The sequence below is a fragment of the Octopus sinensis genome, linkage group LG26 (assembly GCF_006345805.1).
Source record: "Octopus sinensis linkage group LG26, ASM634580v1, whole genome shotgun sequence".
In the NCBI taxonomy this organism is placed as follows: domain Eukaryota; kingdom Metazoa; phylum Mollusca; class Cephalopoda; order Octopoda; family Octopodidae; genus Octopus; species Octopus sinensis.
The window spans coordinates 18,750,552-18,768,372 of NC_043022.1; the positions used below are offsets into that span (position 1 = coordinate 18,750,552).

Consider the following 17,821-nt stretch of genomic DNA (forward strand, 5'->3'; position numbering starts at 1 on the left):
AATTCTCAGGTTGTGCAATGTGGGTTATTCTCAATTAATGACTTGGTTTGGTCGTCATCTGTAATGGATGGTCTGCCTGATCATTCTTTATCAATAAGGCTACAATCTCCAGCTTGGAACCCTGCGAACCACTTCCGTACAGTTCTTTTGGATAAAGAAACATCATTGTAAACTGCGCATATTTTTTTGGTTGCTTGTGAGGCATTTTTTTCCTTTACGGAAAAAAAAAAAACATCAAGTGCTGAAAATGAACTTTCTTATCTTTTATTTTAAAGGGTTCCAGAATTAACATAGGTTATAGGAACATAAACCTTCTTCCACGAAAAGATAGCTTGAACTGCGCTCTAAATGGGGGTGTAGTCAAATCCTATTTTATGGACTCAACCATGTTCTAAAATAAGTCGAAAGGTAAGCTACTGTAAATTGGCACGAATTTTCCAGAAACCTCATATTTCATCATCATCATTTAACGTCCGTTTTCCATGCTAGCATGGGTTGGACGTATGACTGAGGGCTGGTGAACCAGATGGCTGCACCAGGCTTCAATCTTGATCTGGCAGAGTTTCTATGGCTGGATGCCCTTCCTAACGCCAACCACTCCGAGAGTGTAGTGGGTGCTTTTACGTGCCAGTCAGGCGGCACTGGCAACAACCTCGCTCGAGTCTTCTAAACATGCCACCAGCGTGGGTGCCAGTAAGGCGATGCTGGTAACGATCCCGCTCGAATGGTGTTTTTTGGTGAGATCAGCAAAATAAAGACTCTGTTCAGATTAAATTCAAGCTATAACGACTTTCCTGTTGTTTACAGCACAATAATCAGACAAGCTTGTATAGCATGTCGTGGGTTTCCAAGCTATCATCCAGGTTTTTAACAGCGTGAAACTAATTACAGATTGAATATAAATCCTGTGTACAGTGGTTTCAAATTTTGGCACAAGGCCAGCAACTTTAGGAGAGGGATAAGTGGATCATATTGACCCCCCAGCATTCAACTGGTACTTTTTTTATCAACCCCAGAAGGATGAAAGGCAAAGTTGACCTCAGTGAAATTTGAACTCAGAACGTAAAGACAGACAAAATGCTGCTGAGCATTTTGCCCAGCGTGCTAACAATTCTGCCAACTGACCACTTCAAAAATCCTGTATGCACACAACACACACACAAACTCACACACACACGCACACACTCATACACATACATACATATATATACACATATATATACATATATATGTATGTATATAAGTATGTGTGTATGTATTTGTGTGTATGTCTATGTATGTGTGTCCTGTGTTTGTGGAGATACGTCTCCCTACTGTATACACTTGAATAAATGATATATATATATATATATGAGTGAAAGGCAGACTGTATGATGCGTGTGTACGAACAGCCATGCTACATGGCAGTGAAACATGGGCCGTGACTGCTGAGGATATGCGTAAGCTCGCTAGAAATGAAGCCAGTATGCTCCGATGGATGTGTAATGCCGGTACTCACACTTGGCAGAGTGTAAGTACCTCGAGAGAAAAGCTGGACCTAAGAAGCATCAGTTGTGGTGTGCAAGAGAGACGTTTGCGCTGGTATGGTCATGTGGCGAGAATGGATGAAGATAGTTGTGTGAAAAAGTGCCACACCCTAGCGGTTGAGGGAACCTGTGGAAGAGGCAGACCCAGGAAAACATGGGACGAGGTGGTGAAGCACGACCTTCGAACTTTAGGTCTCACTGAGGAAATGACTAGAGACCGAGACCTCTGGAAGTGTGCTGTGCGCGAGAAGACCCGGCAGGACAAGTGAGTCCATAACCCGTGGCCTTCTACATGGATGGAGCCAGCCTACGTATGCATACCTTCCCTCTTGGGACACAAAACTCTACTTGTGAAGACGTGATGAGGCAAGTGAGGATCAGAATCGAAATCGATCAATGGAAATTGCGGATGTGCTACCAGTGCCGGTGGCATGTCAAAACTCTGCTTGTGAAGACCTGTTGAGGCAAGTGACGATCAGAATCGAAATCGATAATGGAAATTGCAGATGTGTTACCAGTGCCGGTGGCATGTAAGAGAACTTTCCGTTTCGTGACCGTTGCCAGCACGCCCCCGTTCGTGTCCGTTGCCAGCCTCGCCTGGCCCTCGTGCGGTGGCACATAAAAAGCACCATCTGTTCGTGGCCGTTTGCCAGCTCTGTCTGGCACCAGTGCGGGTGGCACGTAAAAAGCACCCACTACACTCACGGAGTGGTTGGCGTTAGGAAGGGCATCCAGCCGTAGAAACACTGCCAGATTTGACTGGGCCTGATGAAGCCTTCTGGCTTCACAGACCCCAGTAGAACCGTCCAACCCATGCTAGCATGGAAAACGGACGCTAAACGATGATGATGATGATGATGATGATGTATGTATATATATATATATATATATCTATTATATATATATATATAATATATATATAATATATATATATATGTGCATACATAAATATATATATATGTATATATATATGTATATATATATGTACGTACAGATATACATATACATAAACCTATACACTGTCACTAAGTGTTATGGCTGTTTATACAACTTACCACTAAAACTTAAAAGTGTGTTGGAGCTGGAAGGGTTTGTTGTGGGGAGGGTGTGTAGATGTCTGCTGTAAATGGTAAAAGCCAAATTCCATGTTTCTTCTTTTCTTTCTTCTGCAGAACCATGCTGCAATGAACGTAAGTAATAACTTCTTCACATATTAAGACAAACTAAAGAGGGAGTCAACAAATGGTTAGTTAACCTGCTAGAAATAGCAAGTCAGATGCCCATCAAAGTGTACTTTTCTGACTTGAAAATATGAAGGACACTCTAGGTAGTGTATACACCGTGTCAGAGTAAAAGACACAACACATTAAATGATGTAGTTCTGGATACACTATGCCAAAATAAAATGCAGGATACATTTGATGATTTAGTCTTAGATACACTATGTCAGAATAAAAGAACAGGCTACATTAGATGATGTTGTCTTAGATACTCTATGCCAGAAAAAACAACTGGATACATTAGATAATGTTGTCCAAGATACACTATGCCTGAATAAAAGACAAAGCACCTTCGATAATGTAACCCCAGGCCAAAACTGAACCAGTTGGCCTATAGGCCATTATTAGTTACGCACCATCGTACAACATTGGCAATTCTACATTTGATCTTTGTCTTGAAGAAATGTATTATATAATTACCTCTAAATTAATTTTATTAAATTTTAATGGGAATTTTATAATGAAATGCTGTCACAAATTTCATAAGGCATTTAAATATTTCAATCATAATGAAGTGATTCTCCTCTATTTTCTTTTACCCAAAACCAGGAACTCTCCAGCCTCCCTCATGTGGATGTATATAAATATACATATACATACACGCACACACTCACATATATACATATATATACACACATATAGTAGAGTAATAAAAAGAAAGATCTTTGTACAGTATTATATATTTGAAAAAAGGAGGTAGCATTTTTTTGATAATTTTTATTTTAATACTAATGTTTATAAAAAGCCATCTCTCCTCATTTTTTCAAATATTTCTATACATATACATATATATAACTCAGGTAATGCATAAATATATTATAATATAACAAACAAAAGAAAAAACAATTCCCTCAAAGGGATTGTCAATTGTATTTCTCTATCAATTTATTATTTGTAATTCATATATACATATATATATATATGTGTGTGTGTAGTGTTCAAATTTACAGAAAACAAAAGATGAAGGCAAGCGAAGGAACAACATACAGGTCTATTAGTTTAATGCGCTGGAAGAATGGAAAACTCTTTAATGTTTCGAGCCTATGCTCTTAGACAGAAGGAATTAAGAGTAAAAAAAAAACTGAGAGAGAGGAAAAAGAAAAATGTGTAGGGATTAATGGTTTGACGTGATGTTTGAATATTTTTTGAAACTGCCATTATTCTATGTTTCTTTTTTCCAGAAAAGAGACATGACAACAGCTACCAGGAAATTGGTGAGTCAAGATTCCAGTGTGATATTTTTACATTCATAGTTATGACAGCATGGTCGTGGTCGAAACGCTTTCATCATATGTTTGCTGGATCGAAGATGACCTGGGGCTAAACAAGGAAGGACACATTGGAGAATGTAATCCTAGATACATTATGTCGAAATAAAAGGTGACATAGTAACAACAGCAAACATGCACACACACACACACACACACATTGATATATATGTGCGTGTATGTGTGTGTGTGTATGGCAAGTAGTACACTTTGTAAAGTGGTTGGTGTTAGGAATGGCATCTAGCTATAGAAACCCTTCCAAAACAGACCAGTAGAGCCTGAGCAGCTCTCCAACTGGCCAACACTTGTCAAACTGTCCAACCCATGCCAGCATGGAAAACAGATGTTAAAAAATGATGATGAAAATGATGACATTTTGGTCAGCATTCATCCATCCACTCTCACTACCTCCATCCACTACAAACACACAGACTCACAGTCACCCTAAACACACAAAGCTTTCCATTCCCTGTTCCCAATTCCTCTGTATACGCAGGCTCTGCTGTGACAACCATGATTTTGAGACTCAGTCTCAACTCATGGCTCACCACTTCATCCTACATGGATATCTCCTCACCACTAGTCACACTCCCTTGCTAGAGCATGTTCCATGGACCATGTATCTACTCTCTCCCCTTGCACCCACCCTGCTGTCACCCATCTCCTGTTTCCCCTCACCTACCACCCCACCACCTTATTTCTCCAACACACCATTCTCTGAGCCTTCTGGTGACTCCAGTCAGAACCCTCCACTTTTCACATCTTCCCTAACCGACCCCTCCCCTCCTTCAAACAAGCCCACAACCTACGAGACGTCTTGGTCCACAGCTTCTTCTCTAACCCAACCTCCCAACCTGGCTCATTCCCCTGCTCCTGCCCATGCTTCCGTACTTGTCCTTACCTCTCCAACACCACCCTCCTCACAGGCACCCATCATTGACCCTATTATATCACTAACTCCTTCACCTGCACTTCTAATAACGTCATCTATTGCATCTCCTGCTCTCTCTGTCCTTCTCTATACATTGGTCAAATGGGATGCTGCTTGGCTGACAAGTTTGTGGAATCACCACTACTTTATTATCTCCTCTTCTTCCTAGCTCTCCTGTGTGACCCCTCAATCCGGCATTTACCATGATAGATCGTTAGCCACTAAACCTTTTTTCTATTTTCTCTCCCTGTTTATTTCTGTGTTCCTTTCTGTCGAAGAGTTTAGGTTCGAAACATAAAAGACTTTCTCACTTCCCGAGCATTAAACTAATACATCTGTTTGTTGTTTACACACCCGACTTCATCTTTTATTCTTTGTAAATTCTCACTATATATATATGTGTGTGTGTGTGTGTGTGTGTGCTTTTATGTGCGACTATTAGTTTCATGCAATTAAAGTATCTCAGACAGAATATTTTAACATGTCTGGTGCAATCTTCAGGCAATTACCGCAAGATTGCGCTAAGGCATCAGACGTGTTAAAAAATGCTATTATGCTTTCATAGCATGAAACTGGTAGCAACACATGAAAGCAAGCATATATTGTGTTTATCAAATAACATTTATCTCTCAGCAGATAGAGTATATTTTTTCGTTGATCTAACCACCACAAAACAGTATTCTATATATGTATAATATAAGGAAATGGTGAGTGTGAACAGAGAAAAAAAAAATTTATTTATTTATATAATAGTCAATTCCATGTCTCCTACACATGTTTCAATTTCTTACTTGCATTGTTCAATTAAATGAAGTCACATGAAACGATCGTACTACATTACCTCTAGATATCCTTGTTGTTTATTTTGATTATATATATATATATATATATATATATATATATATATATATCATCATCATTTAGCATCTGTTTTCCATGCTAGCATGGGTTGGAATATATATATATATATTTCCTTCTGAGCAGATTACTCGCAGAAAGTCTCACCCAATGACACACAAAGACCACTTCCTAAAAAACCCAGCTCAAACAGCTTGATTGACACATACATGGAAATGGGCAAGTCCAGTAACACTCTCAAGAGACCTGTACCATATATCAGTAAGTATTATCATTATTATTATTATTATTATTATTATTATCATCATCATCATTATTATTATTATTATTATTATTATTATCATTATTGATATAGACGTCACATAGTATACAATATCGTGATGTAGTTGATTGAAGATGTTGTAGCTACCGGGGTTTTTTACAGTTTGTCAAGTCGCAACAAGGACCTCAGACAGACAGTACTTTACTCAATACACATTCAGTTTATTAGATTACATCATTGTAATCTAACTTATCTGATGATGAAGGAAAATCAGAAAAAAACTTCTGTGTTGTCCCTGTATAAATCTTGGACATTGCAACTTAATTTCCCCCATCAATAAGGGCCACTTACGCTTAGGCAGATTTGATGAAGTAGATGTTCAGGCATCAATTAACAATGGCCATATCCACCTAAAATTATTCAAACATCAATTGGAGCTGCCCTTCGTTTAAGGGCTAACAGAACCGTTAGAGAGTCAGACACTGTTCAGGCTTTCCGTGGTCTGAAGCAGAACATTGGTCAAGCTTGAAATGTCACCTTGAAGCTGGGCAAATATGGTACTTAATTAAACTATTTTTTCTTTGTTTCATTTCAGTCAGCAGCCCTTATGATCCTTCTACTTTGACCAGATTAATCCAGCCGCCAGGGGGAGGAATCGCTTTACTTCCCCCCATCTATCAACAAAACATAGAATCTATAATGGGATTTAGGCACTGTTCTCCTCCACGTAAGAAAAAATAATTGTTCTTTATTTTTCCTTATTCTTTAAACCTTTTGTGACCATAATTCTGTTGAAATACACTGCAATTATTTCAATTAATTGTTAAAATTACAAAGAATTTAGTAAAATAACTTTTGCCGTAATCAATCTGATGTTTCGAACATAATTTAACATGAAATTTTGAAGAAATTTAGACAACAGTAAAATGGAAAGTTTGCATCATAGAATAAAGGACAATTGAGGCAGGTTGGTATCAAAAGGGTCCAATTTCACTGAAAGAGTTAACTCTGGGATATCCTATTTATACTCGTTTCAGTCACTGGACTATGGCCATACTGGGGCATTGCCTTACTCAAACAAATTGATCCAAGAACTTATGTTTTCCTTTTCTGAAATCCAATATTTGCTCTGTTGGTCTTTTATGCTGAACTGCTAACTTATGGGGACATAAACAAACCAACACCTGATGATGGGAAGAAACAACATACACACACACAGATATATTTGTGTGTGTGTAATATATTCTGGCAAATGCCAGAGCATTAAACTTCTGGGAAACCAAATGAATGTATACAAGAACAAAATAGCCAAAAGTACATATATAATACATGATGAAATAATAATACAAGTGCAACAGAAAGAGAATTAATTATACATATAGGCGCAGGAGTGGCTGTGTGGTAAGTAGCTTGCTAACCAACCACATGGTTCAGGGTTCAGTCCCACTGCGTGGCATCTTGGGCAAGTGTCTTCTGCTATAGCCCCGGGCCAACCAATGCCTTGTGAGTGGATTTGGTAGACGGAAACTGAAAGAAGCCTGTCGTATATATGTATATATATATATGTGTGTGTGTATGTGTTTGTGTGTCTGTGTTTGTCCCCCTAGCATTGCTTGACAACCGATGCTGGTGTGTTTACGTCCCCGTCACTTAGCGGTTCGGCAAAAGAGACTGATAGAATAAGTACTGGGCTTACAAAGAATAAGTCCCGGGGTCGATTTGCTCGACTAAAAGGCGGTGCTCCAGCATGGCCGCAGTCAAATGACTGAAACAAGTAAAAGAGTAAAAGAGTATATACAACAGAAAAATGCCTTTCGGTTATATAGAACGTGGAAAATAATTATACATTTACAGCATAACAGGAAGGGTCTTTCGACTCTCAGATGAACATAGTAGGCTGGTGCAAAGGAGAAATGGAAAGTTTTAACAAACTGAGAGGGGAGAACAGGCAAATGTGACCAGCCCGGGGGGCAGCTGGTCGCAAAAGAACAGCAGTGCAATGGCCAGACACCAATCACATGGTAGGAGAGAAGAGAAGGAGTAGAGGGCAGAGAGATTAAAGAATGAGTAGTTATTTATTTAGTTAATTTGGCTCAAAAGCAAATAGCAAGGCCATGTAGGGGGACATGGAGTTAAGTACAGGGTGGTGTTCATGTAAAGAGTTCAGGCCACTTGAGGTCAAGGGAGGCTTTGAACAAAGCGGTCGTCGGCATCTTCACCATCTCGTCTGGCAGCTTGTTCCACGAATCCGCAACCCGGACGGAGAAAGCTCCTCTCCTTCGATTGAGATGAAATCGTCGCAGGTAGAGCTTTTCGGAATGACCCCGCAGCCGACGCTCTGGAGCAGGAGTGAAGAACAGCTCTTTCGAGAGGTTACACTTTCCGCTTATGATGTTGTGGGCGAGAATGAGATCACCACGTCGGCGGCGTTTTTCAAGAGAATAATGGTCGAGCGTCCTCAGCCTGGGGAGGAAAGAGGGACTAAGGAATAAGAGAGAGAGAGGAAAGAAATCAGAGGGACAAGGATATAAAGTTCCCAAACATAACCAAATGAGACTATGGATATCATCCAACTCCCACATTCTTCGTCTTTTGCTGTGTCTGCTTCTGGCTCAGCTCAACTTGAAGAATTCGTCATGCAATTCTTTCCTGTGACATTTTAATTGCATGTCTTTGGTACCAGAGCTGTGACCTGTTAATGTGGAGAGAAGTAGCAACTCAACTTGGAGAGACCCCTTCATCTCTGAGCTAAGCTACAAGGGGGTGTTGAAAAGCTCCTGGCTTTAAGGGTATCATGAAAGACCTTGCTAGAGGCCCAACCTTCCAAGTTCTTTTACAGAGATTAAAAAAACTGAAGGACCATGGCAATAAGTGTGTGAATATGTTAAATAAAATCATAATTAATTGATCCTTTTCAACAGACCCTTGTATTCTCAGATACAATATAAAGCCAATGACAGTGATGATGATGGCTTTAGTGAAAGGGATTGTTATGGGGACCAGAGAGAAAAGGCTGAAACAGACTCCTTCCTCTTTGGCTGAACCCTCAACTTTTTCAAGTTTCACTTGGAAAAGGAAGTGGATGCCAATAAAGACTCCCAATGTGCACGGGAGCTGCATGGGAGAAAAGGTCCCTTACTTGAAAAAGGGAGGTATTAGTTTGCATGTGGAAGGGCTATGCAACGTTTCTCAAGAGACCCTTCAGAAGAACCCCATTTCAGTTTCTTGTATTCATGATTGTGCTCTATCAAATTAACAGTATTGGACTTAGTTAATTAACAATTTCTCTTTCTAATCACATTCTGTTAATGAAGGTCAAGAAAGTAGTGCATCAGGAGAAGAAGAATATAACGCTTTGAGCCTTGTAAGCTATCCATCGTTGCGTGATTGTTCAATGAGTAGCGAGACTGCCTTGAAAGTACCAGATACTGCTGAGCCAAACCCAAACAGAGTTCAACCAGCTAACGTGACTGAAGCAGCTCGGGTAGAGCCAGCGAGAGTTCACCCATTGAGAGGGGACTTTGGCCCAGCTTATCAAGATGCTATATCCATACATACAAACAGCAATTATTCGCCGCCCCTTCATTACATTCAACAAGCCCAAGCGACACAAACAGGCATTGTACACCGTAAGTTCTTTTTCTTTTTCATTTCTCTCCCTACCTTCCCCACCCTCACCCCTTATTTGTTCTTTTTTGTTTTGTTTGCTTTTTTCCTTTTTTTTAAAATTTATTTTATGCCCTTCTTCAGTTCTCACTTTTAGATCACAATGATATTGACAACTTCTGAGTGTGTGTGAATGTGTGTGTCTGTGTATCTCTCCTCATCCTCCTTACTTGCCCAGCTTTGCACCATCTGACTTCCACCTCTTTCCAGCCATGAGTATTTTTTTGTTAAATGGAAGCACTTTTCAGATGATGTTGAACTTATTTCTGAGGTAAAGTCTTGGCTCCAGACGCAACCTACCGGCTTCTACAGATGACGTCTTCACAGCTGCATAAAGCAATGGGAGAAGTGAGCTTACGATCGTGAGGTTGTGAGTTCGAATCCCGGACCAGGCTGCGTGTTGTGTTCTTTAGCAAAATACTTTATTTCACGTTGCTCCAGTTCACTCAGCTGTAGAAATGAGTTGCGATGTCACGGGTGCCAAGCTGTATCGGCCCCTTTGCCTTTCCCTTGAATAACACTGGTGGCGTGGAGAGGGAAGGCTGGTATGCATGGGCGACTGCTGGTCTTCCATAAACCACCTTGCTCACACTTGTGCCTGGGAGGGTAACTTTCTAGGTGCAATCCCATGGTCAGTGTCATGACCGAAGGGGGTCCCGACCCGATATATTTATATCTTTTTATTTTATTTTATTTATAGTTTTAACTGTGAATTTATTTATTAACCCTTTCATTACCATATTTCTGTTGAGATGCTTTGTATTTCTTTCACTTAATTTTAAATATAACAAAGAATTTAGTAAAGTAACTTAGTAATCATTAAGCTAGTGTTAGGAACATAAGTTGTGACTAAAGTTTGGTGGAAGATTTTCATTCAAAACTTATGAAAACAAGATATTTGTACAACAGAGTCAGAGCAGGTTTCAGCTGGGTTGGTAACAAAAGGGTTAAGAACTGTTTTTCTATTATATATCTTAACCCTTTTGTTACCATATTGCTGTTGAGATGCTCTGTGTTTCTTTCAATTAATTTTAAATATAACAAAGAATTTAGTAAAATAGCGTAGTCATCATTAAGCTAGTGTTAGGAACATAAATTGTGACTAAGGTTTTGTGGAAGATTTTAATTCAGATCTTTTGAAAACAAGACATTTGTATTAGAGAACCAGAGGCGGTTTCAGGCGGGTTGGTATCAAAAGGGTTAATCTATGTATTTATTTTTATAAATAAAAAAACATTTTTAAATTGTAAAAATTTCATATTTTATGTACATATGTATTTTTTTTAATGTGTACATATGTGCATATATATATATATATAATATATATATATATATATATATATAATATATATACATATATATATATATATTATACATATATATATATATATATATTATATATACATATATATATATATATATATATATATACATATATATATATATATATATATATATATATACATATATAATATATATATATATATATATATATACATATATATTTTGTGTGGTGGTCATGGCTAATACCAACACCCCATACTACCATCCCCAGCACCACCAATGTGATATTACCCTTTCTGTGTCTGACTAAGATTTCATTTCTTCTTTACAGCTCAGTGTGTGCATTATACTCAGCCAATGAACAAGACAAGGAACAGGGAATACATGTAACAACAGCACTAATCGCATAACCAGTATAAATATATATATATATATATATCTATATATAAATTCAAAATAAGCAAAAGGATACCAAGAGGTGATGCAGTACAACCATTTGAAGCGGCTCTATTTAATTGAACAATGCAATCATTACACCAATTTAAATGTAGGGCTATCCTCAGTTGCATAAATAAATAAATAGAGTTTTTGATCAGTTGGACACATCAATATAATTTTACTCAAAAGCTCTAATAGAGCAAGAAGACTGAAAGTGCCCATGTTGCTACTAATGTAGGACCCCAGACAAATCAATGCACTGATCCCTTTTCCACAATCCCTTCCCTTTTCAAGTAAAACTTGAAAAAGTTAATCAGGGCTTTGCCATAGAGAGAAGTATCTGTCTTCAGCCCTTTCAGTCTGGTCCACTACACGACCTTTTTACGCTAAGGCCATACTGGTACTCGCTGTCCCTTTCTATCTTCCGCTAACTCTAGAAATTTATAGATCTCTCCATGATAGTCAGTTATTATGACCTTGTTTTCTCTGCCTCTCTTCCTTTAACTCTTCAGCATTCAAACTGGCCATGTCCGGCCAAAATATTTAACTTGTTTTATGTTGAAACTGGTCAGATCTGGCCTCTCACCTCAGTCCTACAATGTCATTCTAATACTAAACAACCGCACCAGCAAAATCTCTAAACTACAAGACAATGCATGATTATTTCAAAACAATATAAATAAACAAACATCACATTTGACAGAATAATCTGAACAGAAAAGGGTTAAACTTTCCTCTGTATCTTATACTAGTTGTTGACCAAAGCTTTCTTTTAAGGTCCTATTTAATTCTCTCTCTGATGATGAAAGACATCACCACTCTATAGCTGGCTACTGTCCTTTTTCAAGGAAATGCACCATCTGTACATCTAGTCTTGAAACAGGTGTAAGGAACTATTTGCACCCTTTCTTACTTCATTCCTTCTCATCATCTATACTCATGTAACAACTCAAACTTCCTGTTTTAATACATGAATATCATAGTCTAACCTCATACCAGTGATTTTCCCACTTATATTTCTATTCTATTGTACATTTTAATGTCCACATATTAGTCGAATGAATTGACATATTAGTCATTTTTGTGGAATGAATTCACCCCAGTACTTACTTCTGTGTTTGTTGATCTCTGTTATTCTATTGAAGACATAAAGACATAAACGTATCAGCAGCAGCTGTCACGCAGTGGTGGAGATACACACACACACACACACACACATACACATGAGACATGCTTTTCAGTTTTGTTACGACCTACATTCAGATGAAAAACTTTGTACATTTCTGCCAACTGGCCAAACAGGACACAAACATGACTGATGTTTGTTAACAAACCCACTTCTCAAGGTTGGACACCCACCACAACACCTCCACACTTTGAACTTTTTCCAAGAAATTTTTCCTTTTGTTTCTTTTCAACACTTATTGTCATTTCTTTTTCTTTTTTTTCCAAATACATTTTTATTCATTTACTATTTTTTTTCCTTCCACACCCAGCATAATATTTTTTTTCTCAACTCTGAAAAACGATTACACAGCATTATTATGTATATATTTTTCATTTCTATGTCTTTTCCTTTCGTTACACTTTCCTTGGCAGAAACTGGATCAGTTACCTGCAAACTTTCATTATCTTTTAAAGTGTTTGCATTAGAACGATTCCTTAACGAAGCATTTTCACTAGAAGGACCTTTTCCTGTAACAGATGGCTCAGATTCTCTAATTTCAGAATTTTCTACAACATGGTCTTCACTAGTCACTTCCATCGACATTTCATCTGGACTTGTTTAGTATCCTCAATCACAAAATGGCTTGCATTTTCTTTGTCCATTTTAGCTTTCCTAGCAATTGGTTTGTTTTCAATTTCAACAGATAACATCTGCTTATGTTTGAAATCTTCTGGCATGACTCACTTTAAATGCATCATTAATTCTTTTTCGTTTTTTTTTTGTCTTCCAAACCAGAATTATTTTTTGTTCCACACAGAACCATTTCTTTTCAAAATGCCATAGGTAGTAACAAGTCTACATTATTACTGGTAGCGCTACTACATATAGTGACCTAACTTATGAATCCTTCAAACAGACTTACTATTTTTTGTTCCACACAGAACCTTTTTTCTTTTCAAAGTGCCACATCTCATTCATTTTATTGACATCCTTCTTTTGGTGCAAACTGAATAAAAGTAGTATATGTTTTGTTTATATATAACATGCAGTTATATTATCACATATTGATAATGAATAGAAATGGCTTTTCTGATAATTTTTCCACTTTAATAATTAGATGTTTATAGGAGACTAATTATCAAAATGGAAAAATTATCAGAAAATTCATTTCTATTCATTTTTTTCAAATATCTTATATTACTTTACCAAGGCCTGTCTATTTTTTATACTTACATACATATTTTATATATATATATGCGTGCGTGTGTGTGTGTGTGTGTGTAATATATATATATAAATTAGAGAAAAACCACTATTATGTAATTCAAACAATGATAGACATAAACCAAATCATGAAGAAAAAATAAAATATATTATAAAACATATAACTAGATTACAAAACGTACAAAAAAATGAATAAACAATATATAATAAGTAAAATGACTACATACGTTTCGTGGCTATAACTTCAATTCGAATTACATTAACAATCTATAGAATATCTTTTCACTAGCTATACTCTAATATTATATATACATATATATATATATATATTTGTTTTGTTTTTTTTGAGGTGGTATACCATATATATTTTATGTATTAAGTAAAAAAGAGATGAGCTAGTTGAAAAAATATGGAACTAACATATATAGAAAAGGTATAAATTTTCTGTAAAAATATCATTCCTGATGAATCTCTGAAATGAGATGGAAGCCCTAAATAAACTTTTCTACTTTTGGCACAAAGCCCCAAATTTTTTGGTGGGGAGGGGCCAGTCGATTGAATCGACCCTAGGACACAAATGATGCTTAATTTATCGACCCCGAAAGGATGAAAGGCAAAGTTGACCTCGGTGGAATTTGAACTCAGAACGTGAAGACAGACAAAATACCGCTAAGCATTTCGCCCGACAAGCTAACGTTTCTGCCAGCGCAGTGTCTTAAAATATTCAAGCTCTTTCTGAACAATTGAAACAGTCAGCATTGTTACAGAATATTCATTTTTTTTATTGCCCACAAGGAGCTAAAGATAGAGGAGGCAAACAAGGACACCCAAATGGATTAAGTCGATTAGATCAACTCCAGTGCATAACTGGTACTTATTTAATCAACCCCGAAAGGATGAAATGCAAAGTTGACCTCGGCAGAATTTGAACTCAGAATGTAGAGACAGTTGAAATACCACTAAGTATTTCGCCCAGCATGTTAACGTTTCTGCCATTTCACTGCTTTAAGTATGATATATTTTGTTTTCATTCTAGACACAAGGTCTGAAATTTTTTTTGATGGGTAGGAAACCAGTCGATTAGATTGCCCCCAGTACGCAACTGGTACTTGATTTATCAACCCTGAAAGAATGAAAGGCAAAGTCAACCTCCATGGAATTTGAACTCAAAAAGTAACCGTGGACGAAATACCATTACACATTTTGCCCAGCGTGCTAACGATTCACCTTGCCCTAAATAATCAGTTATTGTTTATTGATTACAAAAAAGACAATATCTCATCTGTTTTTGTAATCAAATGATAATTGATGTTAATCAATTATCAATTTTATCTCCATTTTCTTATTTTCCCTTATAGATAAACTTCAGTTTATTTCTTTCTTTACCAATCATTTATGAGCATTGACACTAATACTCATAATCACATATTGGTAAGATACCAGTAATTCATTGGGCATAAATATCCCTTAGACAGTTTTTATAACCTCTAATTGAACTTACCTTTATAAATATATATATACATATATATGTGCCCCCATTGACAGACCCTTAGTATTAATAAAATTTAAACACTTATGCTATGCAAATTAGTTGCGCCAGTTTTCTGTAGCTACTGTAATTGTTGACAATATAAGCAGGTTAGCAGTTTGTTTCTCTGGGATTGGTAAAATTTATGTAGACACCTCTGAGGAGAGTTCAATAAGGTCCGAAAATCAGTCAAAGTTGTTCATATTTTTGTTCAACCTGCAGAGAAATAACTAAATTTGCTCTGTTTATATAGCTACTCTATAACTTACATATATTCTTTAACCCCTTCAGTCATGGATAAAAAAGCAAAACTATTTTTTTTATCTATACCAAAATACAGGTAAATCACACATATTGAGTCAATTTTTAAAGGATTCCATATTTAATATGCTTAATTTTTGGCATGGACAAATAAAAATTTTGCTAACCCTAGTTTAAAAAAATACCAATTTACTTACATCTGTGAGATTTATGAGAAAACTCAGCCATCTTCTATGGCTTGTGAGTAAACACAGAGTCAGAATCACATGGTCTTGGACTCTCCTCAGAGGTGTCTCCATAAATTTGACCAATCCCAGAGAAACATCCTGACAATCTGTCTATATAGTCAGCATCTTTGAGGTGTCCAAGGAATTGGTAACTGTGACTCAATTATATTTTATATTTATTTTGTAATTTATGCTGAAAAATTGTTCATTACACTGTACAAAGTGACTGAAGAGGTTAAAAAAGGCATCAAGATCACAACATCACATTAAATGTTATTAAGCATCACATTAGATGTTATTAAACAGTCATCGTTTGTTTTTTGGGGAAGGCATCAATATCACAACATTGCATTGTATATTTCCTTGTATGAGATGCTGAAAGGTTAATGTTTTCACTGAAGTCATCATCGTTTGTGTTTGAGAAAGGCATCAACATCACAACATTACTTTTCATCAGTGTAATCCTTATTTGTGTTTGGGAAATGAATCAACATCTCAACATCACATTTTATACTTTTGCGTGTGAAATATTAAAGACATAAAAATTATTTTCTATTAAAAATTGTTTCTTTTTTTCTTGAACTTTTACCAGAAATTTCAGTCACCACATTTACAGACAACTACTGCCACAACTCTACTATGGCTACAAACACCACTGCACCACAGCCAACACCAAAACACTATTACAACAACAAGCACCACCAAAACACTACAACCAACACAACAATACTACAACCAATGTTGCAACACTACAGCTACCACAACTGCACTATTATCATTATTATTATTATTATTGTTGTTGTTGAGTGAGAGAGCAGTACATGCCATCAAAGTGACACGGGTAAAATATATGAAGCCCAGTATACCCATCATAGGTACCTGTCTGATAAGGGTACATCAGGCACATGCATCGCAACCATATGTGTATGACATGGTGGTCTCATGTCAAGATAAACAGTGCATGACCTTGCAGGTGGGGCCCAGTTAGAATTTTCTTTAGGTTGAGTAGCCCAAGAGTTGTTTAAGGATGTTGAATGAAATGCCCATGTTTCCAGAACTGAACTGGGGCTCATGAAGAAGAAGAACAAAAACAAATATGCCATATTATACAAGGTCGTGATGAGGCCCTTCACAAAATCGAGCCATAATTTTGTTATAAATACAAGAAGAACAGTGAAATCGATGTGAGAAAACTTGTAATAGTAGTGCCAATATTTCACGTTATTATCAGATAACAATATTAATTGAAAGTGTGTTTTCGAGACATGATCATTTTGACATTGTTACAAGAATGTACTGATTAGGCCCAACTTTTCAAGTGCTAGCATTTCGATTTCAGTTCACAGTTCTCAAGTTATGCGCCTTCTAGATACATGTTTGTTGGGCCATATAGTATCTTTTTGTTTAATATTGTCATGGTTGGTGAAAAATTATAATTAGTAATTATCATTATCAAATTCAATACAGCTAGTGACATCATCGTGAGCCTGTGAGGCCCAGTGCTTGTTGCTCATTCAGTTGGATGCTAGTTCTCTTGCACCCCACCCCATTAAATGGCCAAGAACTAGGCTAGAGAATGTTTTTTTTAAGTAAGTTAATTTCAGGAGTTTGAAGTTATAAGAAATTCTGGGCTTTATGTTCTAGCATAATTTGCTTTTCCAGAAGCTAAATAGACCTACCATAGCCTAAGCTATATTCACATATTATTTGAAATATCTTCTAACAATGTCTGTGCGAGTGTGCGGATATGATTGATCATTGACCCTTTTCTTGGCCTGCTTGAAGTGCATGCATCAACTCTAGATCCTGTTTCACAACATATATATTTTATTTCAATGCTAAATCAATCATTTTCTTTCACACGGATTTAATACATTAGTAAGGCGGGACTGCAGTGACT

General features: G+C 36.9%; 1 protein-coding gene across 2 annotated transcripts; it reads left to right on the forward strand.

Annotated features, from left to right (window-relative positions):
* The first annotated feature begins 2,637 nt into the window (after positions 1-2,637).
* LOC115224825 lies at positions 2,638-13,492 on the forward strand. Of its 2 annotated transcripts, XM_029795752.2 has the most exons (6): positions 2,638-2,716; positions 3,988-4,020; positions 5,990-6,124; positions 6,721-6,852; positions 9,440-9,754; positions 11,407-13,492. In XM_029795752.2, exons 1-6 carry the CDS (start codon positions 2,653-2,655, stop codon positions 11,463-11,465), a joined length of 738 nt encoding a protein of 245 aa, XP_029651612.1. In that variant the 5' UTR covers positions 2,638-2,652; the 3' UTR covers positions 11,466-13,492. The 2 variants fall into 2 exon arrangements, with proteins under 2 accessions (XP_029651612.1, XP_036369691.1); XM_036513798.1 differs by lacking the exon at positions 6,721-6,852 and having other exon boundaries at positions 9,425-9,754.
* Positions 13,493-17,821: the final 4,329 nt, after the last annotated feature.

Bases quoted from the DNA above. Each gene is read 5' to 3' on its own strand.
- LOC115224825 (XM_029795752.2), top strand. From the start codon at position 2,653: ATGGTAAAAGCCAAATTCCATGTTTCTTCTTTTCTTTCTTCTGCAGAA. The intron at 6,853-9,439 runs GTAAGAAAAAAT...CTGTTAATGAAG, and splicing joins TAGGCACTGTTCTCCTCCAC to GTCAAGAAAGTAGTGCATCA. The intron at 9,755-11,406 runs GTAAGTTCTTTT...TCTTCTTTACAG, and splicing joins ACAAACAGGCATTGTACACC to CTCAGTGTGTGCATTATACT.